This window comes from Mus caroli, unplaced genomic scaffold, assembly GCF_978045245.1.
Source record: "Mus caroli unplaced genomic scaffold, Mus_caroli_1 scaffold_5, whole genome shotgun sequence".
In the NCBI taxonomy this organism is placed as follows: domain Eukaryota; kingdom Metazoa; phylum Chordata; class Mammalia; order Rodentia; family Muridae; genus Mus; species Mus caroli.
The window spans coordinates 145311363-145337199 of NW_028227260.1; the positions used below are offsets into that span (position 1 = coordinate 145311363).

The 25837-nt window shown below is 36.7% G+C and overlaps 1 protein-coding gene across 15 annotated transcripts in view; it reads left to right on the forward strand.

Annotated features, from left to right (window-relative positions):
- Positions 1-25837, forward strand: part of Cask (calcium/calmodulin dependent serine protein kinase) — a 328516-nt gene that overhangs the window by 51830 nt on the left and 250849 nt on the right. For 8 of the 15 annotated variants that reach the window (XM_029473079.2, XM_029473080.2, XM_029473082.2 and 5 more), the window contains exon 2: positions 3275-3387. In XM_029473079.2, coding sequence (XP_029328939.1) covers positions 3275-3387 — 113 coding nt within the window. Of the gene's footprint in view, positions 1-3274; positions 3406-25837 lie in introns of all 15 variants that reach the window. The other 7 variants (XM_085838264.1, XM_085838256.1, XM_085838257.1 and 4 more) reach the window with 1 other exon arrangement.

Below are 25837 nucleotides of genomic sequence, written 5' to 3' on the forward strand. Positions count from 1 at the left end.
AAATAGTAAAGTTAATTAAAAATTTTAAAAGGCATAGAATTATGTAAGTAGCCATCTGCCTCAATAAGAACATTGTGGTACAACTGCAGTCAATATTTGGTATTTGTAAGGAGTTGAATGGAGAGTGTATGCTCATGCACATGTGTGTATGTATATGTACATATATTTGTCTTGTTATGCATTTATTTTTGAGAATCTCATAGTGTATACAATGAAATATAATTATATCTACCCCTAACTTTCCCCTCTAGTCCCGTCAATATCCCCCTTACCCCCAACTTCATGCCTTTTTTATTTAATGCCTTGTTAAGTCCAGTTATTACTGCCCATATATGCATGGATATGAGGCCATCACTGGAGCATGTGGAACCTACCAGTGGTCACATCTTCAATAAATAAATAAATAAATAAATAAATAAATAAATAAATTCTCTCTCACCCGGCAATATTTAATCAAATCTCAAATATCACCAGTTGTTACTCTATTTTGGTCAATACCCTAGTAGAGAAAGATAATCTCTCATTTTCTTCCACATCAATAGTCAAGAGTTGGCTATATAGTACATTAAATAAATTTTAGGTAAAAACTTCCAAGGGTCAAGAAGGGGTTGACAAGCAAAACATTAATCTGTTCTTCCTGACTTTTATTTTCCCTAAACTATCAGCTAAATATAAGTAATGACTATAATACGGTTCTATGTTAATGCTGCTTATAACTTTTCATTTTCATAAAAGACCAACCCAAATTCTTTTAGTAATATCTGCTGAGTTTTAAGTTGTGAATGAAATCATAAACAACCTCAGACTGTTTTGATGTCTTTAAGGTTATTACATGGGTCTCAGCTTCCTGCATGTAAGGAAAAGCCTTTACTCTGCTTTACTTAGGACTTGTGTTCAGATCTTGAAGAATTCATAAATACATTCCTTTTAAAATTCTATTAAATAAGCTTAATAAACTAGTGGATTTAATTTTTATTCATATTTTTAAAAATATTTTGAGACTATAGTTACATTATCTCTGCCTTCCCTTTATTCTCACCAAGTTCTCTCATGCACTGCCCGTCTCTCTTTCGGATTTGTGTCCTTTTCTCTTTAATTGTTTGTATTTTGTATGTATGTGTGTGCTCCTATTCTTAAAAGGTGGTTCGTTGTCTCATTGCTTTTTCTCTCCTTTCTCCCTAGCTATCTTAATTTAATTCTCATACAGTGGTAGCAGGAGAAGCTTATGCTTTCTTCTTTGCCTATATTTAAGCAGGAAAGGGGGTTTAAAATTGCCTGGATTGACCACAAACAACCCTACAGACAGAACTCAGAAATTTTACAAAATGATGCAGTGAGTTGAATGATACTACACAAAATGTATATATACATAGAGAACATGTGGTCAAAACCTGATTGTGTTAAATGTTTCCTGAAATTGTATGCTATTGTCAGATGAAATAATCACAAGTAAGACTAGGTTAAAAGTGGAAGCATTTGTAAGAGGCCTGCCTCACTTCATTGTGTTGTCATTGAGGAAGATCTAGTGGTTTTCAGTGACTATGGAAAAGGTTTCCTTTCTGTAGATTTGTGATCTGAACATTAACATTATCAACCCTTCTTTCCTTTCCAGGCTAGCTTTGCTCTTTGTGGAAAGATTTGAAGCTAGGTGGAATTGATGTTTGTGAAGATGGCATTCAATTGATCATAAATCCATGATTAAGTATAGGTTAGATTAAATTTATTTGCTAGTCCTTTAACTGAAAAAAGGAAAAACAGTATTACAAGTCAAAGGAACACTATATAAATATTTTTCTTCCTGTATACACCTGAGCGCACACACACACACACACACACACACACACACACACACATGAGCGCCCTCTAAAAACCAGTGAGAGCATCCTTTGTGTATTCTTCCACCAGTAGGGGTTGGAAAAAATATATACATGCACATATGCTCCTATATTTAATGGGTGAATCATAGTTGAAGTGCTAGTTTCACACAACAAATCCGTCCTTGGATATCTAAATTCTTGAGTTCTGATATTTATTTGATGACTGCTCAGGATCCAAGTATTGACATTTTATTTCCCTCTGCATATCCAACTGTGCAACATGTATTGAGTCACTGATGAAGATTGCAGGGAGGAGTAGGTAAACAAGTCACTAGACCAGTACAGTGACTTTTACTGATAAGGCAGTTCATTATTTATGGCAGTTTAAAATAGTTCTGATTTGAAGTTTTAGAATGATGAAGGATTTCTGTAATTTTTTTGGTCAGACTAGAGAGGTTCCTGGACACCAAATCATGCAGGGATTTTTCATTGAGAACTCCCTGCCTAAGACTGTTGTCCAGATTTTGTTGAGGATTATCTTTTCCTTATTTTATGTAGTAATTGCTTATATGTTTTGTATTTTGGTTTTTGATTGTGTGTGTGTGTGTGTGTGTAAAACTTTTCTCTGGGATTTTAAGTGAGACCATATAAGATTTTATTTTATTTTTTTCAATAATTTTATTAGATATTTTCTTTATTTACATTCCAAATGATATCCTCTTTCCTAATTTCCCCTCCAAAAGCCCTCTCTCCTCTCTCCTCTCTCCTCTCTCCTCTCTCCTCTCTCCTCTCTCCTCTCTCCTCTCTCCTCTTTCCTCTCTCCTCTCTCCTCTCCCCATGCTCCTCAACCCACCCACTCCCACTTCCTGGCCCTGGCATTCCCCTATACTGAGGCATAGAACCTTCACATGACCAAAGGCCTCTCATCCTATTGATGACCAACTAGGCCATCCTCTGCTACATATGCAGCTAGAGCCACAAGTCCCACCATGTGTTTTCTTTGATTGGTGGTTTAGCCCAAGGAGCTCTGGGAGTACTAGTTCATATTGTTCCTCCTATGGGACTGCAACCCTTTCAGCTCCTTGGGTCCTTTCTCTAGCTCCTTCAATGGGGACCCTGTGCTCAGTCAAATAGTTGGCTGTGAGCATCCACTTCTGTACTTGTCAGGCACTGGGAAAGCCTCTCAGGAAAACAGCACTATCAGGCTCCCATCAGTAAGCTTTTGTTGGCATCTGCAATAGTGTCTGGGTTTGGTGATTGTATATGGGATGGATCCCCAAGTGGGGCAGTCTCTGGACTGAATTACCTTTGAATTAGACAATAGTACTCAAAATTGCATTGCTTAAGTTTTATTGTGAAGCTCTATAGTTTATAGTGAATAAGGGAAGCACAGTAAGATGTTTATCAAAAAGAGGAAATTAATATCAGTGAATTAAAATTGACTTTTTGTTTTTTAGGGGTCCCTTCAGTGTTGTACGGCGATGTATCAACAGAGAAACTGGGCAACAATTTGCTGTAAAAATTGTTGATGTAGCCAAGTTCACATCAAGTCCAGGGTTAAGTACAGAAGGTAAGAGATGGATTTCAAGTAAGTTATTTGATGTCTGGCTTTATTCCATCTCCAAAACCCATTTATCAACCTAACCTCATCTGGGGGTGGGGAAGCAGGGGATATGATATAGTGGGGAAGTGGGTGGAGACAGTGTGAACTCCAGTTGAAATAGTTGCTCAGAAATCTAAAAGATGGCATTTGAAATATGGAATCATTAAGTCATATGGGATCTTTATGAGCTTATGCTTTTTTTTTTTTACTAGAAAGAGTGAAATAGGGACATATTTTTTTAAGGTATAATTTGAGTCCTGTTCTGTGAGGTGTAGGAAGGGAAGGAAAGGAAATAACTATATGAATGTTAATTGAAGATTTAGAAGCAGCCAAGGTCCTTTTAAGTATAATTTTTGGCCTTTGGGATTACTATCTCCTATAACTAGATGGTTGATATTTAGATTCACATTTGGCTAATCACATACTGTATTTGTGAAAGTTGAAAGGTCAATAGTATTAGAATTTGTGGGATATATATATATATATATATATATATATATATATATGTGTATGTATATATACACACATTTGAGCTACTTATTATTTTTAAACTTTTTAAATTTTACCATGATTCACATTAAGGTAACAAAACTGATTATTATATTGACTCTCCTAATTATCCTATTTACTAGCTTTAGACTTTCGCCACCTAATAAAAGATGTATTCTTCTTTAGTATTTTGTTTTTGAATCTTAAAGGCAGTGCAATTGAAGAAAATACAAAGTGAAGTACCCTATTTGTGTTTTACCCAATTATCTAGTTTTGCAAAGTAGAATCTCACACAGTGTGAGCTCCAATCTATTCCTATAGATTTTTATTCAGGACAATTATTTCTAAACACATTGTGACTCTTTAAATTATTATTATCAATATAATGTTTATAGAAGATTGTTAAAAATTATTGCTAAGAGGCTGAAGACATGGCTCAGTGATTAAGAGCCCTAGCTGCTCTCCTGAAGGACTCACAAACCATCTCTATCCCAGGCCCAGGGGATCGGTTACCCTCTTCTGGCCCCCATCAGCACCAGCCCATGCCCTTGGTATACAGACATGTAGGCAGGCAAAACCCCCATACGAATACAATGAAAATAAATACATCTTTTAACAAACATTTTTAAGTTACTTCTAAGAAAGCCTCCCTTGCTGATTTGTTTTTAGTGCTTTAATCTTTACTGGATGCCTACAAGGGGCCTTCTCAGTCAAAGTGTATGCATGCATTTAGATTAAATAAACATGACCACAGTACTGGGGGGGAAATCGTGTTGTAAAATTTAGGTGTTTCATAGTTCATGATTTCATTGTCAGAATTGGCCATTAACTGCTTTTAAATATACATTATTTTATATGCTTAGCAAAATGGAAATTTTGCCATTTGATGGACCTTACAGTTATTTTTCCTTTGAACTGTTTTGTTTGGATGTGTTGTGGGTTTTGTCGTGCTGGGGATCAAACCCAGGTCCTCAGGCAAACTAAGCAAATACTGTTTCTCGTAACTTTTAAATACTTTTAAAGTTCTCTATGCCTCAGGAGTCTACAAGGGCACTGAGGAAACTTTGTGCAAACCTGATTATTAAACAGTAGATGTTTTGCTAAACACTGAAAAAAAAGTTCTGATATTGTTTATAAACAGATCTAATTTGTTGATTAGTACAGATCTAATTTAAAATTACAAATGTTAAATCAATTATCCAATTATCTATATTAAATTAGAATAATGGAATTGAAATATCTTATATAATATTGCAAATAACTAAAATAAATATTTATAGCTTACTTCTTAGCCCCAAATTACTAATATCAAAGTTTTGGTTTGTCCTATCATTATACCTAATTCTCTGTCTTTCCAGAGACGTTTCTAAATTTCCAAAGATATTTTTAAAGGAAACAACTACTTTTTCATTTGTCTATAGTAAATTATTGTTAGATTTCTTTAGTTGGATCTCTGGAACTATAGACCTAGAATGTGAGAATGAATCTCTTTTACTACTTACTTAGAGAAGGTTACGGTGATTTACACATTCAGTCCCAGAATTTAGGAAGCAGGGGCAGAGATAGGTGGATCTCTGTGAGGCTAAGTAGCCTCTGTAGGATGCTATACATAAAAAGTTACAGGCTAGCCTGTATATATTGAGACTGTCTCAAAACAAACAAGCAAACAACAGTAAAACAAAACAAAACAGAGCCCATTTTGCCAGAGGGTTAAACTCCAAACCTTTTTTTTTTTTTTGTCATTCTAAGAATTTTTTTTTATTCTTTAATCTTTTTTTACAGTCCAGAATTTATCCCCCTCCCAGTCCATCCTCCGACTGTTCCACATCCCACACCTCTTCCCCCCATCGCCTGTCTCCAGGAGGAGGTCCCCACTCCCCACCCCCACCCTACCAGACTTCCCCACTCCCTGGGGTCCCAAGTCTCTCCAGGATTAAGTGCATTTTCTCTAACTGTATCTAGACCCCACAGTTCTCTGCTGTATATGTGTTGTGGTCCTCATATCAGCTGGTGTGTGCTGCCTGGTTGGTGGCTCAGTGTCTGAGAGATCTCAGGGGTCCGGGTCATTTTGAGACTGTTTGTTTTCTTATAGGGTCAGCCTCCTCCTCAGCTTCTTCCAGCTTTCCTCTAATTCAACCACAGGGGTCCCTGACTCCAGTGCAATGGTTGGGTGTATGTATCTGCCTCTGTCTCAGTCAGCTGCTTGTTGGGCTTCTCAGAGGGCAGCCATGCTAGGCTCCTGTCTATAAGCATATCATAGCATCAGTAATAGTGTCAGGCCTTGAACCCTCACCTTGAGATGGATCCCAATTTGGGCCAGTCACTGGACCTCCTTTCCTTCAGTCTCTTCTCCATTTTTGTCCCTCCAGTTCTTTTAGACAGGAACAATTCTGGGTCAGAGTTTTTGACTGTGGAATGGCAACCCCATCCCTCCACTTGAAGTTTAAAGGTGGATATTACATATAATTTATATTCTTCCTTTCAGATTCTGTTTCTACATCAGTGAAGTTGTAGCTCACATGTTCATTGCTTTGGTGATAAAAATGTCTTTAAGTTTTATCCTGAAAACAAGACCAAGCTAGTCAGTTGATCCTTTATACTCTTTTTGGACAGTTAGAATCTTATGCTATTTTTATATCAATTTTATCTACCTACAGATTTTAAATGTACCCATTTGATTTCTTCATATTATCTGTCACTCTTGTCTGGTTTGGGTCAGAATTCAGTGGTATTCTAGTGAAACTATGCTATTGGCATATTCATGGTACTACCCTTTAGTTTTTTTCTGTTGTTTTTTTTTTCCCCCAGCACAATGCCTTACTTTAATTTAACCGAGAAACAGAGTTAAATCTCACATCTATTACCTTGTCACTTTTGTGCAGTGGAATTCCTGTACCCGCTGTTGTGCCTATTCCTACTGGCTTACTTCATTCTGACTTTGCCATATTTTATAAGATGTATATTTAATAAACAGTAAATTATATAAAATACCTTTGAATATTGCCCCTTTAGACCTTTCTGCCCAACTTCTTTTCATCCCTTTTCTAGTTACTACAGGCAAAAACCGTCTGATTCCGTCAGCTCTTCTATTCCATTTATAAATTGTTGAGGTCCAAAAATAACCCGTTTTAAGGCAAAGCATACAAAACATACTGTATCAAGAAGAAACAAATTTTGAAGGGGAATATAGCATAGTAAAGAGGAGTCCATAAGTTCAAGGAAGATTATCTAGAAATATCTTTAAATTCTAGCTATTTAAAACAACTTCTCTTTTTCTTCTTCTTTTTTTGTTTAATTCCTTTTTTTCAATTTTTTATTAGATATTTTCTTCATTTACATTTCAAATGATATCCTGAAAGTACCCTATACCCTCCCCTCTCCCTGCTCCCCTACCCACCCACTCCCACTTCTTGGCCCTGGTGTTCCCCTGTACTGGGGCATATAAAGTTTACAATACCACGGGGCCTCTCTTCCCAGTGATTAAGCAACAAATCATTTAAAATCCATCCTGTGCCTTATTCTTTTCTTACTCATATCTTTTCTCCCCTTGGCTTGTAGTTTCTTTGACCCTTATTATTGCCCATTTTTTCCTGTTACCATATCTGTTTCAAAATATATTATGGGCTAGATGTAATCATTTATTTTCAAAATATAAGCTAGATATGGTTGAGCAGGACTGTAATCTAAAGATTATGTGGATGCCAGAAGATCAGAAGTTGCAGGTCATCATGGATTCTGTAGTTCAAGCCCATGAATTCAAAGCCAATCTGTGCTACATGAAACCCTGCCTCAAGAAAGAAAATAATAACCAATATGAGTGTGTGTCTAATGAGGATCACTGTGGAGCCTACCGTACATCACTTATTTAGATAGGTCATTGTTTATAATATGATTTTATTAGAAACATCTGTAGTAAATTCTGTATAAGTAACATACAAATTTAATTTTGAAATAAAATGTTTATTAATTGAAAATTTCTATATTAGTCAATAAATTTTAAGTTTATATTGCCTTAGGGAAGCTTCCACATGATAATTTATTTTTCTTTATTTTTTTGCTGCCAATATTCTAATTTTTGTTCCGTAGGGTTTTTCAAGTTGCACAAAATCCAATAGTCCCTTGAAAATAAATATATTTTGTCATGTGTTCATTTTTCATTGTTTTTTACAAGATTCTGAAACAGACATATCACTCCTAAGTATTTTATAATTTCTTCCTCTATATGTATAAAGAAGTAAAATTGCTTATGAGTATGAGATAAGTGAAAAGTTTCTACTAAATGAAAGCTAAATGATTTTATATTAAAATATTTCTGATATGGGGCCAGTGAACTAGGTCAACAGGTAAAGCACTCGTCACCAAGCAGGACACTGTTAGTTTGATCCCAGGAATCAACAAGGTAGGACTGACTTGACTCCTGGAAGTCATGTTCTGAGCTGCATATACACACAAACTCACAGAATCAGCAAGTAAATGGAATCAAACATTTTAAGGTTTTATTATTTATATGTGTATGCTTGTGTGAATATATGTGTGGGTTTCAGTAGAAACCAGAAGAAGGTATCAAATCCTCTGAGTCTGGAGTTACACAAGATTGTTAGCCACCTGATACAGTTGCTAGGAACCAAACTTGGGTCCTGTGAAAGAGCAGAAGTATATTTAACTGTGAGTCATTTCTCCCGCCTCTCATTAGAAGGTATTTTCATGCACATATATAGAAACAAAGACATACAGGTACATCCCATTAGTGAAGTTCTTAGATTCTTATCTTTGAATGTTTTTTCTGAAAAAAAATAAATTTTTTACTGTTTTTATTATTACTAATTAATTATTTTATTAGTTTATACCCCAAATGTTGCCCTCTCCTAGCCCCTCCCTGTCTCCTCTGAGAGGGTGCCCACCCCCCAGCATTCCCAGTTTCTGAGGCATCAAGTCTCTACAAGATTAGGCACATCCTCTCCCACTGAGACCACACAAGGCAACCCTCTGTTACATGTGTGCCGAGAGGCCTCAGACCAGCCTATATATGCAGCATATGTGCTGGGGTCCACAGTCCAGCCCATGCTGTACACTCTTTGGTTGGTGGCTTAATCTTTAGGAGCTCCCAGTGTCCAGGTTAGTTGGCACTGTTGGTCTTCCTATGGGGTTGCCATTCCCTTCAGTTCCTTCTGTCCTTCTCCTAACTGTTCCATAGGGGTCCCTGACTTCAACCCAATAGTTTCAACCCAATAGTTGGGTGTAAGTATCTGCATCTGTCTCACTCAGCTGCTGGTAGAGCCTCTCAGAGGACAGCCATGCTAGACTACTGTCTGCAAGCATAACATGGCATCAGTAATAGTGTCAGGGAGTGCTGCTTGCCCATGGATGGATCCCAAGTTGGGGAAAAAAATAATCATGGGAGACAGAGGGAGGGAAGCACCTGGGTGAAAGAGGGGGAGGGGAGGGGAGAAAGGGGCTCAGTGTCAGGTATAGGGGGAGACAGGAGAGAAACCCAGAGGACCCAAAGAATGAATGGAAATATGCAGCTACCTGGGGTGGTGGGAGGAACCTCTAGAAAATCCCAGAGATCTAGGATGGGAGAAGCTCCCAGGACTTAATTGGGGTGACCGTAGCCAAAATGCCCAATGGTGGAGATATGAAACATTCAAACCACCTCCAGTAGTTAGACAGGACCCCAGTGGAGGGATGGAGACACCAACATACCTTGAAAAATATTGACTCAAGATTGTTTCTGTCCAAAAGAAATACAGGGACAAAAATGGAGCAGTCACTGAATGAATGAATGGCCAACCAGTGACCGGCTCAACTTGGGATCCATCTTTGAATTTTTAATTAATACACTTTTTGTCTTTTATTCTGCTGTGCCACTAATAAGGTTTTATTTTTAAAATATGAAAATTTATTCAAGCAAACAAAGAAATTAAAAGATAGTAAAATAGATAGAATTAGAAACTGAATATCCAGAGTTCCAAGTTACTTTTAATTTTACTTATTTTGGTGCTAGGGTTTGAAACCAAAGCCTTGATTTTGCTACGTATTCAATCTACCAGTGAAGTCTACTCCCAGTCCATAACCACAGTTTGAATAAAGGTTGTATAGTGAAAGATCTTTTTTATTGGTTATTTTATTTATTTACATTTCATATGTTATCCCCCTTCTCAATTTCCCCTCCACAGCCCCCATCCCCTCCCCCCTCCCCCTACTTCTATGAGGGTGCTCCCCCACCTGCCCACCCACCCACCCACTCCTGTCTCAGCAACCTAGTGTTCCCCTATCCTGGGTCAGCAAGCCTCCACAGGACCAAGGGGCTCCCTTCCCAGTGCTGCCAGTTAAGGCAATTCTCTGCTAGATATCCAGCTGGAGCCATGGGTACCCCCTGTGTACTCTTTGGTGGTGGTTTAGTCCCTGGGAGCTTTGAGGGTTCTGGTTGGTTGATATTGTTGTTCTTCCTATAAGGTTGCAAACCCCTTCAGCTCCTTACAGTCCTTGCCCCAACTTCCCCATTGGGGTCCCCACGCTTAGTCCAATGTTTGATTGTGTGTATCTGCATCTGTATTGGTCAGGCTCTGGCAGAGCCTCTCAGGAGACAGCTATACCTGGCTCCTGTCAGCAAGCACTTCTTTGCATCAGCAATAGTGTCTGGGTTTGGTATCAGTAGATGGGATGGATCCCTAGGTGGGGCAGTCTCTGGATGGCCTTTCCTTCAGTTTCTACTCCATTCTTTGTCCCTGTATTTCCTTTTGACAGGAGGAATTCTGGATTAATATTTTTGAGGTGGGTGGGTGTCCCCACCCCTCAACTGGGGACCGTGCCTATCCACTGGATATGGTCTCTACAGGTTCTATCTCCCTAAATTCCTCCAGTTGGATTTGGGAACCCCCTGGGTCTCTGGCATGTGGGACTTTCTAGTGGCTACCCCAAGTTCCCCCTCTCCCACTGCTACACACCTACTTTCAAATTCCTGACCGTCTGTATTTCAAACCCCTTCTCCTCCCATATCTGACCTGGTTCTCCCCCTTCCCCTCCTCTCCTACAAGTTCAAACATTCCTCCTAGAGGAAAGACAGAGGTTTATAGGATCAATGAAACTCACAAGGCACAGGAAGTTATAAGATTCTCTTCTCAAGGTTCTATAGGAAGCCAGCAATTTCTGGGGAGAGAAGACTGGTAAACTGCTTCCAGAGTCCCTAAGTAAAACCTAAGCAGAGCAAGCAGGACTCACTGACACATAAGAAAAGAATACAGACTTTACAGAAGTTCTTCCCAATAACTTACTAAATACCCCCCCAAAAGAAACAGAAAAAAAAAAACCCAAAAAACAGTGGCAACAATAATGAGTTTTGGGTAGGATGTTCTGATTTTACAGTTTTTATGCTAAAAACATCCAGTTTTTAATAGCCAATTATGAAGTTTACATGTAATGAAACAACAACAAAAAATACAATTCTTACATAAGATATTGGGAGAAGCAATCCACAGGAATTATCCACTGGCAGATGCAGATATTTTAATTAGCTATTTTAGTATAAGAGAGACACAGTATAAAATGAATAAAATAAAGTATGAAAGCAGTATCATGACAAATAGGAAATAGCAGTAATGGAATAGAAACTACACAAGCAAAAAGAAAAGGTACAGAGTAGACATTTCATCCAAATGAAATTTCAGCAGATTTGAACAGACAGAAGAAAGAATTATAGCCAGAAGACTTGAAGATAGACTCATTGAGATTATATAGTTGAAGAAAAGAAAAGACAGCAAAATACAGACCGGCAGAAAGCCATCACTCACAACATAATGTACTAGGAGTGTTGAGAGGAGAGGGAAAAGAAAGAGAAAGAATGTGTGAAGGAATGCTTAAGGAACTGATGGCCCAGAATTCTCGTAAGTTCTACATAGATAAACCAGAAGGATATATCATAATTAAGCTGTCAAAAATTGACAAGGAAAGTAAACTCCAGAAGAAAGCAAGAAGGAATGAATTCATCATAGAGAAAGGATCTGCATTAGCTACCAGCAGATTTTTCATCAGAAATCATGATACTAGTGGAAATGGAATAGCATCCAACATGCTGAAAGAAAATATTATCAAGAATCCTTTATACAGAAAGAGCATACTTCAAAAAATGAAGTATAAATTATTTTCAGATAAACAAAACAAATCTGGCTGCCTGGTTATTGGGACTAATAAACTTGCTCTACAAGAAATTCTCAAGGTAGATTTTTACAGTCTGAACAGGAAGTATTTGTTAATATTTTGAAGCCATATAGAAATAAAAAAATACTCTTAAGAAAATCACATATAAAAATATGACAGCCAATATAAACATACCTTTTGCAACATGGTCTCAATATGTAGCATTGGTTGATGTGAAACTGATTAGGCAGACCAGGCTGATCTTGAATTCAGAGGTCTGCCTGCCTCTGCCTCCCCAGTAAGATTAAAGGCTTGTGCTACTACTATACTACCCCTGGCTATAAATACATCTTTATTATACCTGTGTTTCTCTTAACTGACTTAAAAAATAACTGCATAAAGTAGCATTATAAAACTATGTTAATGAGACCACTATGTAAGAGTGTCACCCCAAATTAACCAATAAAAGTACTCAATAGGTATATTAGACATAGACAATATGGCAAGATGATATAAATGGTGTAGTAGATACTATCTATACAATGTCAAAGAAGTAACTGGTAGAGGAATATAGGAATATAGCAAAGTTTCTAATATAAATAATATCTTATTGGTAATACCATTAAACATAAATGAATTAAAACTAATTATAAGGCAGAGAGAGGCACAATAACTAAAAACCAAGACCTATTATATATTATCTACATAGGAACATTTTATTTTTATTATATTTTATTGGTTTTTTTTTTGTGTAGGTATGTGTGCATATATGTGCATGTACATACTCCACAATATGTATTTGGTGATCAGAGGGTAACTGTCTTTCTATCTATCATGATGAAACTTCAGCATTCTGGGCAGCTAGCACCTCTACCTGTTGAGCCATTGTTCTAGTCAGAGTCACATTTTAGACTCAAAAGGCATTTATGTTGAAGTGGTAGGAAAAGATGTATCTTTTCAAACTGTAACCAAAAGAAATCTAAAATACCTCTACATAAGACAGAAATTTGTATTTCAGTGATACTTTCCTATTTCAGAGCTGAGGAGATAGCTCAGCCTGTGGACTTCAGTTCCATCCTTAGAACCCATGTTAAAATGTCAGGCATGATGGCTTCTGCTTGTAATTTCTGCACCAGGTACAGGGTGTAAAAGAAACATAATAATTTGATCTTTAAGGTAGAAAATCATTATATAAATTGAAATGTGTATGTATAGATGTAATAAGAGTTATATACAGGAAACTTGAAACTTATGACAGTTTTTTTTAATCCAAGTAAATGGGGAGCCTTTCTCATATTTGTGATTAAGAAGATAGTACTGTGAAGGTTATTTCTTCGCAAGTTAATCTGTAGATTCATTGCATTCCAAATTGTGATCCCAACCAACTACTTTTTGGATACTGACAAAGTTATCCTAAAGCTCTATAAAAAGGCAAAATACCCAGAATCCCTACCATCTTATTCCAGAAAAGCAAAGTTGCAGGACTACTACTCAACACCAGGACTTACTTAAGAGGTGCCGGGCATAGTGATTGTTTTGTATGGGACACTACAATGTTAGGGTGAAAAAAATCATGAAATATGATCAGTGTGATTTTAAAGGAATAATAGCATTGGGCTCCTGTGGAGTATCTTCTTTGTGGCACACATCTATTTTCCATTTTGTTGGCGACAAGAATTTTCATATAATGATAAAATTGAGTAATTATACATATAATGCCTTAGTACATGGAAACCTGTGAAGCCAAACGGAGATCTATTGTCTGTAGCAGTGTTAGTTTCCTGCCTTTGATATTGTACTGTGGTTGTGTAAGATGCTGCTGCCAAGGGAAGAAAGGACTAGGTTAATGATATACAAAGACCCTTTGTATTATTTTTGCACATTTCTGTTAATATATAATTATTCTAGAATAAAAGATGTTCTTTAAAAGTTGTTTTGTGGTTTCTACAATCTTCTACAAAAGTAATAATTATCCCTCAAATATTCAGGAGTATGAAAAAACACAATTTTAACTAACGGTTTTGGTTTCTAATCGCTCAAATTGGTATGTTCAGGCAAATCGTGATTGATGTAACTGAGAGCATCATCAAACAGTTACTTGCTTTCCCTAGGAAACATGAATATTTAATAATCCTAATTTACATAATGAATTTACATTCATTTTGTAGGATAATTACTGGTCTAGCTAATTAATCTATATCCTCTCCTGTGTGCAGAAAGCATGTGAAAATATTTTATTTGCTGTGATATTTTCTTAGTGTTATTCCTTTTCTGCTGTGGCATGTGTGGCATATAACACAGTGAATTTCAAGACATTAAGGTTTATACTTTAATTTTGTCATGTGCAGTTTCTGAACACTTTCATCATGAGTTTTGAAGTCCTGGTCACAGATTTAATGACTCAAATTGTAATTTGTAAATTCAGCATTTGAAATGAAAATACCCATTCTTTCAGATGTTACTGAATTATCTTGTATGTGCCTCATCCTGTGCATGTAAGACAAATGGATTTTATTGTGGAGTTATGACATAATCACTTTTAGCATTGGTATTATTAAACATGAATTCCTAGAATCATGAAATAATTAAATGTGGCCAATATTTTGAATCACTTTTTTTGATATTAGTTTTATGGAGAAAACAAGGGATTTTGTATTATATGAAATATTTGAGCAAAGCTAGTTGGAGACCAGCTTCCAGCCAGTTGTATAATTTTCCACAGAATGTCTATTTTTACCATTTCTGACCATATTTCCCATTTAGTTATTGCATTGGGTCACTGGCTAGTATATTCTAAAAGAGGATTTTCATGTTAGATTTTTTTTTCTATACTGTTGAAGCATAAAAAAACCTCGATGATAGCAAATTACATTAATGGTACATCTTTGGCTATTTTTCTTGAGGTGCAGAGAGAGAGGAGGGGGGCTGTCAGTTTATCTGTCTGTCTGTCTGCCTGCCTGCCTACCTGCCTGACTGTCTCTTTGCCTTCCTTACCTGTCTGTCTATATTGAACTCTGTTGAGAAAAAAAAAAGTCAGCTTTTAAACAAATGCATCCATTTTTAAAATATTTGTGGTAGTCTAGATTACCTGTTCCTAGAAGTATATATGGGTGTTTGTTTACAAAAATGACTTAGACTCACTAGGTAATAATTCTAGATGTGAACATTTAATATGTTGACTATATTCCTGGTGCCATTATTATAAATGTCTCTTAATCTAGATTTCTCATCTCATATATTAGATGTGTTGATGAAGAGGCTGTCGTGTTTTATAATAATGTTCTCAAAGCCCCGTGGTTTATATATTCAATTTAATCTTAATATCATCTTAATGTCATATTCAAAAACTATAACAGTATGACACACTGTAAAATGAGAACCTCTGCTCAATATTTATTCTGAAATAATATAGTATTGTAAGGTTATCTCACCTCTACCACATGTGGATTTTTTAAAAAGTTCCCTACTCCACTTTCTTTATACAAATAGCTACCTATTCTTACAAATCTTTATTTCATTGTTATTTACTTTATGTGATGTAGAGAATTTCTCTGGAAACCATAAAGATAGAGAGTGATAGATATTTTAGTAGGTTGATGGATGCATAAACCCTGCTAGATGGAGATAGAAAAGAGAATTTGATTGTAAGATTTCAGTCTGAAGCAACCGAGAGGTAGCTCTTTTATTTTGAGTTGCTGTTGTTAATGGCTAAATGAATACACATTTGAAATAAGCTAAGAAATCATATTTTGTTATTACGGTTGTTATCCTTCAGTAGTTCACATTATGTAGTTCAATGTATATTCAAAAAAGCAAATGCTAACTTAGTAACGAGAACATCTATTTAAAAGGAGTATTGCACAAAAAGAGAAAGGAGCTATTGCAATGTATTATGGATGAGACTTTTTCTTAGTCCCACCCAGAATCTTATTGTGGTCTACTGAAATATGTACAGAAATCTTCCAGATGTCAGACAAAGGGAGTAGAATTTGTTTTAGCAGATAAATCTGTGTTCATGGAAGGTCTATATACTTCTCAAGTATCAGACAGAACAGCATTTTTCTTACATGGGAGGAGTAAACAAAGCTAGAAAGACCTTGAGAGAGAAAAGGGGGCTTAACCAAATCTTGTTCTTGTTCGTTTCTTCATTTTTAACTGGTATATTGTTCTTATTGATTATGCAGTTGGGCTAATCAATTATAAGGCAAGGAATGGTAACTCAGAGTGTCTGAGTTTGGCCTTATCATAGATAAGTAAAGGAGCCCATAAATCTTATGTAAGTCATAAAGGAAAGCTTTTGTTTTCATTGTTAGAGCTGTTTTTTAAAACATAAAAGTTGGTAAATTTATTAACATTTTATATTTTTCCACGATCAAGGTGTTTAAATAAAATTTAACAAATGTTCAATTGTAAAGACTTTGAAAGGTTATTAATATTCACTGCATCATTTTTATATTCCTTATTTATACAAGAATATATTATTAGTCCTGATTTTCTTTGGCAAAGAGTAGACATTATTGTCAGCAATTTTTTATGTATACAGTTCAACCTCATTATTCATGGGCTCTAGATCAGTAGGTTCATCCAAATACAAATTGGAAATATTTTGCAAAAGAAAAAGTTATTGTACTAAACAAGTACAAACTCTTACCTAACAATGAATTGGGATTGGAAAGTATTGACTACCCTTTAACATTACCCCGTTCTCAGTAATGTGAAGGACATACAAAGAAACATAAGCAGTCTGTCCTATTGTAATTTGCAACATTTTAGAGATAGTGTAGAAGTTGTAAATTTTAAGTGGTAATAGTATTACTTGCATCTGTATTTGTCAGGCTCTGGCAGAGCCTCTCAGGAGACAGCTATAACAGGCTCTTTCAGCATGCTCTTCTTGGCATCCACAATAGTGCCTGGTTTTGGTAGCTGTATATGGTATGGATCCCCAGGTGGAACAGTCTCTGGATGGCCTTTCCTTAAGTCTCTGCTCTGAACTTTGTCACCTGCTCCATCACATTTCCTCCTGTGAGTATTTTGTTCCCTCTTCTAAGAAGCACTGGAGTATCCACACTTTGGTCTTCCTTCTTCTTGACCTTCATATGGTCTGTGAATTATATCTTGGTTATTCTGAACTTTAGGGCTTATATCCACTTATCAGTGACTACATACCATGTGTGTTCCTTTGTGACTGGGTTATTCCCACTCAGGATGATATTTTCAAGTTCCATCCATTTGCCTAAGAATTTCATGAATTCATTGTTTTTAATAGCTGAGTAGTAGTACTCCACTGTGTAAATGTACCACATTTTCTGTATCCATTCGTCTATTGAGAGACATCTCGGTTGTTTCAAGCTCCTGGCTATTAGAAATAAGGCTTCTATGAACATAGTGGAGCAAGTATTCTTATTACAAGTTGGAACATCTTTTGGGTATATGCCCAGGAGAGGTATTGCTGGATCTTCCAGTAGTACTATGTCCACTTTTCTGAGGAACCACCAAATTGATTTCCAGAGTGTTTGTACCAGCTTTTGATCCCACCAGCAATGGAGGAGTGTTCCTCTTTCTCCATATACAGGCCAGTATCTGCTGTCACCTGAGTTTTTGATTTTAGCCATTCTGACTGGTGTGAGGTGGAATCTCAAAGTTGTTTCGATTTGCATTTCCCTGATGACTAAGGATGTACAACATTTCTTTAGATGCTTTTTGGCCATTTGCCATTCCTCGGTAGAGAATTCTTTGTTTAGCTCTGTTCCCCATTTTTTAATAGATTTATTTGGTTCTCTGGAGTCTAACTTCCTGAGTTCTTTGTATATATTGGATATTAACTCTCTATTGGATGTAAGATTGGTAAAGATCTTTTACCAGTTGGTTGCCGTTTTGTCCTATTGACAGTGTGCTTTGCCTTATGGAAGCTTTGCAATTTTATGAGGTCCCATTTGTAGATTCTTGATCTGAGAGCATAAGCCATTGGTGTTCTGTTCCGGAAATTTTCTCCTGTGCCCAAGTGTTCAAGAATCTTACCCTCTTTTTCTTCTATTTAGTTTCAGTGTATCTAGTTTCATGTGGAGGTCCTTGATCCACTTGGAATTGAGCTTTGTACAAGGAGATAAGAATGGATCAATGTGCATTCTATGTGCTGACCTCCAATTGAACCAGCACCATTTGTTGAAAATGCTGTCTTCTTTCCACTGGATGGTTTTAGCTCCTTTGTCAAAAATTAAGTGACCATAGGTGTGTGGGTTCATTTCTGGGTCTTCATTTTTATTCCATTGATCTACCTGCCTGTCACTGTACCAATACCATGCAGTATTTATCATTGGTTGTTCTGTAGTACAGTTTGAGGTCAGGGATGGTGATTTCCCCAGAAGTTCTTTTATTATTGAGAAGAGTATTCGCTGTCCTAGGTTTTTTGTTGTTGTTGTTGTTGTTGTTATTCCAAATGAATTTGCAAATTGCTCTTTCTAACTTTATGAAGAATTGAGTTGGAATTTTTATGGGAATTGCATTGAACCTGTAGATTGCTTTTTGGCAAGATGGCCATTTTTACTATATTAATTCTGCCAATCCATGAGCATGGGAGATCTTTGCATCTTCTGAGGTCTCCTTCAATTTCTTTCTTCATGGAACTGAAGTTCTTGTTGTACAGATCTTTCACTTGTTTGGTTAGAGCCACACCAAGATATTTTGTATTGTTTGTGACTATTTTGAAGGGTGTCATTTCCCTAATTTCTTTCTCAGCCCATTTATCCTTTGAGTAGAGAAAGGCTACTGATTTGTTTTGAGTTAATTTAATATCCAGCCACTTTGCTGAAGTTGTTTATTAGGTCTAGGAGTTCTCTGGTGGAATTTTTGGGGTGACTTAAATAAACTATCATATCATCTGCAAATCATATTATTTTGACTTCTTCCTTTCCAATGTGTATCCCTTTGACCTCCTTTTGTTGTCTAATTCCTCGAGCTAGAACTTCGAGTACTATATTGTATAGATAGGGGGAGAGTAGGCAGCCTTGTCTAGTCTCTGATTTTAGTGAGATTGCTTCAAGTTTTTAGTTTGATATTGCCTACTTGTCTTAGTCAGGGTTTCTATTCCTGCACAAACATCATGACCAAGAAACAAGTTGGGGAGGAAAGGGTTTATTCAGCTTACACTTCCATACTGCTGTTCATCACCAAGGAAGTCAGGACTAGAACTCAAGCAGGTCAAGAAGCAGGAGCTGATTCAGAGGCCATGGAGGGATGTTCTTTATTGGCTTGCTTCCCCTGGGTTGCTCAGCCTGCTCTCTTATAGAACCCAAGACTACCAGCCCAGAGATGGTCCCACCCACAAGGGGCCTTTCCCCCTTGATCACTAATTGAGAAAATGCCTTACAGTTGAATCTCATGGAGGCATTTCCTCAACTGAAGTTCCTTTTTCTGTGATAACTCCAGCTGTGTCAAGTTGACACAAAACTAGCCAGTACACTACTGTATATTGCTTTTACTATGTTTAGGTATGGGTCTTGAATTCCTGATCTTTCCAAGACTTTTATAATGAATGGGTGTTGGATTTTGTCAAATGCTTTCTCAGCATCTAATGAGATGATCATATAGTTTTTTTGAGTTTGTTTACATAGTGGATTATGTCGATGGATTTCAGTATATTGAACCATCCCTGCATCCCTGGGATGAAGCCTACTTGATCATGATGGATGATCGTTTTCATGTGTCCTTGGATTCAGTTTGTGAGAATTTTATTGAGTATTTTTGCATCTGATATTCATAAGGGAAATTGGTTCAAAGTTCTCTTTCTTTCTCTCTTTTTTAACTGTGATTGATTTATTATGTCAAAATAGCTCCTGGAACAAATATGGTTATTTTGATAATTGGTTTCATATTGATTTCTGTTTATTTTTTCCCTCATTTATTTTCTTTCATTTCACCACTCTTTTGTTTTTTTATTAGATATTTTCTTCATTTACTTTTCAAATGTTATCCCCTTTTCTAGTTTCCTCTCTGAAAGTCCCCTATACCCTCCCCTGCCCTGCTCCCCAACCCACCCACTCCCTCTTTCTGGCCCTGGCATTCCCCTGTATTGGGGCATATAATCTTAGCAAGACCAGGGCCTCTCCGCCCATTGGTGGCCGACTAGGCTATCCTCTGCTACATATGCAACTAGAGACACAAGCTCTTGGGGGGGTACTGGTTAGTTCATATTGTTATTCCTATTATAGGGTTGCAGACCCCTTTAGCTCCTTGGGTACTTTCTCTAGCTCCTTCACTGGGGGCCCAAAGTTCTCTTTCTTTGTTGGGTCTTTGTGTGGTTTAGGTATCAGAGTAATTGTGGCTTCATAGAATGAATTGGGTAGATAGAGTATCTTCTGTTTCTATTTTGTGGAATATTTTGTGGAGTATTGGTACTAGGTTTTCTTTGAAGGTGTGATCTGATAGAACTCTGCACTAAACTTATCTGGTCCTGGGCTGTTTTTGGATGGGAGACTTTTAACAACTGCTTCTATTTCTTTGGGTGTTATAGGACTGTTTAGATGGTTTATCTAACCCTGATTCAACTTTGGCATTTGTAATCTGTCTAGAAAATTGTCAAAAAAAAAAAAAAAAAGAAAATTGTCCATTTCATCCAGTTTTTTTTCATTTTTGTTGAGTATAGGCTTTTTTAGTAGGATCTGATGATTTTTTAAAATTTCCTCTGTTTCTGTCATGTCTCCCTTTTCATTTCTGATTTTGATAATTTGGATACTGTCTCTGCCCTCTGGTTATTCTGGCTAAGGGTTTAATCTAGTTGATTTTCTCAAAGAACCAGCTCCTAGTTTTGTGGATTCTTTGTATAGTTCTTTGTGTTTCTACTTGGTTAATTTCAATACTGAGCTTGATTATTTCCTTCTGCCTACCCTTCTTGGGACTATTTGCTTCCTTTTGTTCTAGAGCTTTCAGGTGTATTGTAGTGTGTGATCTCTCCAGTTCCTTTTTGGAGGCACTGAGAGCTATTTTTCCTCTTAGCACTGCTTTCATTGTGTCCTGTAAGTTTGGGTATGTTGTGGCTTCATTTTCATTCCATTCTAAAAAGTCTTTAATTTCTTTTTTTATTTCTCCCTTGACCAAGTTATCATTGAGTAGGGCATTGTTCAGCGTCCATGTGTATGTGCGCTTTCTATTGTTTTTGTTGTTATTGAAGACCAGCTTTAGTCCATGATTTTCTGATAGGATGCATGGAATTATTTCAGTCTCCTTGTATCTGTTGAGGACTGTTTTGTAAACAATTATATGGTCAATTTTGGAGAAGATAGCATGAGGTGCTGAGAAGAAGGCATATTCTTTCCTTTTAGGATGAAATGTTCTATAGATAGCTGTTAAATCTATTTGGTCCATAACTTCTGTTAGTTTCACTGTATCTGTGTTTAGTTTCTGTTTCAATGATCTGTCCATTGTTGAGAGTGGGTATTGAAGTCTTCCACTATTGTGTGAGGTTCAATGTATGCTTTGAGCTTAAGTAAAGTTTCTTTTATGAATGTAGGTGCTCTTCATTTGAACTTAGATGTTCACAATTGAGAGTTCCTCTTGGTAGATTTTTCCTTTGGTGAGTGTGAAGTTCCTTCCTTATCTTTTTTGAGAACTTTTGGTTGAAAGTCGATTTTATTGGATATTAGAATGACTAGTCCAGCTTGTTTCTTGGGACCATTTGCTTGGAAAATTGTTTTTTAGCCCTTGATTCTGAGGTAATGTCTGTCTTTGACACTGAGGTGTGTTTCCTGTATGCAGCAAAATGCTGGGTCCTGTTAATAAATCTAATTTTTAAAGTGGGGCAAAGGCCAGATACATGATAAAGGTTCTTTTTTTTTCTGGTTTTTCGAGACAGGGTTTCTCTGTATAGTCCTGGCTGTCCTGGAACTCACTCTGTAGACCATGCTGGCCTCGAACTCAGAAATCCGCCTGCCTCTGCTTCCCGAGTGCTGGGATTAAAGGCGTGAGCCACCACGCCCGGCTATGATAAAGGTTCTTGCATGATAACTTGAATTTAGTATTCTGAGCATACATGGTAGAGGAGGACAATGGACTCCTGCCAGTTGTCATCCGACTTCCACAATGAACTGTGCCACGTACATACTCACACACTTATATACAAGCATGTGTTGGCATTCTTGTATGTACATACACAAAATGAAAAAAATAGTACTGTTATTTAAATAGGCAAATGAAGGGCTGGAGACATAGGTTGTTAGTGATAGAGTACTTATGAACAAGGTCCAGGGTCTTATCTATAACTCCATGGAGAAAAATAAACTATATCTTCTTGGGATAATGGTGCATACCTTTAATCCAAGGATTCAGGACCCTGAGAGAAGAAGATGCAGCATCTGAATCAACCTGAAGTATATAATGAGTGGGTGTAAATAGATACAAAACAAAAGATAATCAGTGGGTGTAAATAGATACTTATTGAAAGAAGAAATAAAATAACCCACATATACTTGGAAAAATGCTCAATTTATATAGTTACACAGGAAATGTTATTAATAATTACAGTTAAGGGCTGGAGAGATAGATGGCTTAGTTGTTATAAGCATTGGATGTTCTTCCAGAGACCTGGCTTCAAATTCTGATACCCACATGGCAACTCATGGCTGTCTGTAACTCCAAGATCTGGCACCTTCACACAGACATACATGCAAGCAATACAGCAATGTACATAAAATAAAAACAACTGAAAAAATTACAATGAGTTATCTATCATCTTACCCCAGTGGAAATGGCTATTAAAAAAACTGTCATATATATATATATATATATATATATATATATATATATATATATATATGTGTGTGTGTGTGTGTGTGTGTGTGTGTGTGTGTGTGTATGATGTATATTATGTATATATATACACACACACATATACACACAAGTGTGTGTGTGTGTGTGTGTGTGTGTGTGTTTGTAAATTAATAAGCCTATAGAGCAGTATGAAGTATCCTCCAAAAATAGACCTATGATATAATCCAGTTTTCCTAGTTCTGGGTATATGTCCAAAAGAAATGAAGTCAGCATGCAAGCATGCAAACAAGATACCTGTATGCCAATGTTCATAGTTATATTATCTACAGTGGCTGATAGAACCAGCCTAGGTACCCACAGACAGGTTGATTGATTAAGAAAATACATTATATATATACAGTATATTGTTAAGTTATATAGAAGAATCAGATCCTGTCATTTGTAGCAAACTTGTTGGAATTGGAGGATATTTTGTTTAATGAAATATGTCAGCTAGAGAAAGTCAAATATTGTATGTCCTTTCTTGTATGTCCTTTCTTTAAAAACAAAAATGTCAAGCTAAAAACAGAATAGTATTAGTGGAATTAGGGAAGGATAAGCTACAGGTTTGGGGTAGTTAGAAGCAGGGAGAGAAGAGGCTAAATTTGATTCGTTTTTGGTATTAACATGTATTATAATACCACACTCAGCCTCAATGATAAGAACTTAATGTATGTTAATCAATTATAAAATACTAAAAATATCTTATTCATATGTAATTTACATATCATAAAATTCTTTGCCTGTATATTTTCAGTGGTTTTCACTGCCACAACTCTAATGTGTAGAACATTTTTATCAACCCTGAAAGAAATTTTTAGCTTTCTGAAGACCTATGATCCTTCACCCACAAACCTGTGACCAATCTGTCATCTTTGATTCTAATTTATCTCTATGGATTTACACATTTTGAACATTAATGAAGTCATACAATAGGAGACCCTTAAAACTGTTTTCTTTCACTTAACATGTTTCAAAAATGCATCTATACATTGTAGATTGGACCAGTGCTCTGGTCACTTTTTTATGTATTTACATATCAGTCATTGCCCCCTCTCTTGGTCCCTCTCCCATAGTTCCTCCTCCCATTCCTCCTCCCCCTTGCCTCTGAGAGGGTGCTCCTACCTCCTCCAGACCTCCCCCTTTCCTCAGGCCTCAAGTCTCTCAAATATTAAGTGCATCTTCTCCCACTGAGGCCAGACCAGGCAGACCTCTGCTTATATTTGTGCCAGGGGCCTTGGAACAGCTTGTGTATGTTCCTGGTTGATGGCTCAGTATCTGGAAGCTCCCTGAGGGCTGGGTTAGTTGAGACTGCTGGTCTTCCTATGAGGTCACTCTCCCCTTCAGCTTCTTCAATTCTTCCTCTATTCATCAATAGGGGTTCCTTGATAAGAGTCCAATGGTTGGATGTAAGTTCCAGTTTCTGTCTCAGTCAGCTGCTGGTAGGGACTCTTAGAGGACAGCTATGCTGGGCTCCTGTCTGTAAGTACATCATAGCATCTGTAATAGTGTCAGGCCTTGGTTCTCCCCACCCCCCACCCACACACCATGAGATGGATCCCAAGTTGGGTCACCGGACCTCCTTTCCTTCAGTTTCTTCTCCATTTTTGTCCCTGCAGTTTTTTATAGACAGGAACAATTCTGGGTCAGAAATATTGACTGTGGGTTAGTAACCTAGTCCCATCATTTGAGGCCTTGTCTATTTCCTGGATGTAGACTTTGGCTATTATATGGATGTATTACATTGTATACTAATATATGGATGTATATCCATTCACTAACTGAGGTTTGGTATTGGACAACCTTATTAGCTGCCATATGTAATGCTGCTGTTTATATTAGTTAACAATCAGTCTCCATTCATGTTTTTTGTACTTTATACATTCATCTATTCAGCAATGTTTCTTTGTAACTCTCAAACTAATACTTGTGGCACTTTTGTGGTCACCCACAGACCTACAAAGCAGTGAAAATTTGAATTGTTCAACACTTGGGTTCCTAGTTAAGGTTAAACAGTGTAGCTCTTCTCTTATTTTAGCTCTCATTATGTAAATGAGTACTCTTTTTAAGGTCTATTTAATTCCACACTTCACTTTTTTGTGCTTTTTGCTATTGATTTAGGTGCTTCAAAGTAGCCACCAAGTGTACTGCCAAAGTGTTACCTAGCATTCCTTCAATGTAAGAATGCTATTACAAATGCTTTACAACTCAAGTGCACAATTTGGATATGAATCACAGAGCTCTTGGCAGTGAGTTCAGTTAACAAATTAATATATGTTAACAAATGTATCTTTACACAAACATATAGGGGATATATACTGATCAGTTGACCAGAAATACATGACCAGAAATGTACAGAAACCTGATGCTCTGTAGAGCAGTGTTCAGTGTTTATCCCATGTATGAGCTAACTAAAAAATAATAAGAACTATGAATAATGAAAAATTAGTTGCATATGATTTTTCATAGATATATATGTTTGAGTTTTCTTGAGTGTATGTTTAAGAGTACCATTGCAGAGTGGGCATATAGCTTAGTTGTTTTGCCTAGTGTCTGTGAGGCTGTAGGTTCCATTCCCAGTACAGACAAAATAGAAAAAAAGGGGGGAGGTAGCATTGTTAGGCTATAACATAGCATCTTGTCTTTGTGAGCAAGGTTTCTCAGCCTTTATACATATAAAGATGAGAATACAATTCAAATTTGAGTTGAACATCGTTATATTCAACCAGGCATGAGAAAATGGCTTCATTGTTGGGCAGGTATTAGAATTGCCCTGGCTTAGACACCCATAGCACATAAGAATCATTATCTTTTATATGTCAATATGCATAGCTTTCAGGGGCTTCTAAAGAGATATGTCTAATTTCAAGGAACATTTACAGTTTTCCTAATGTGAACTCCTTACTTTGTTCATTGTATCAGATTTTTATCACCTGCCTCAGTTCTATTTTGTCCAATTCCCTTGTGGTCAATTTATGACATTGCATCTAGA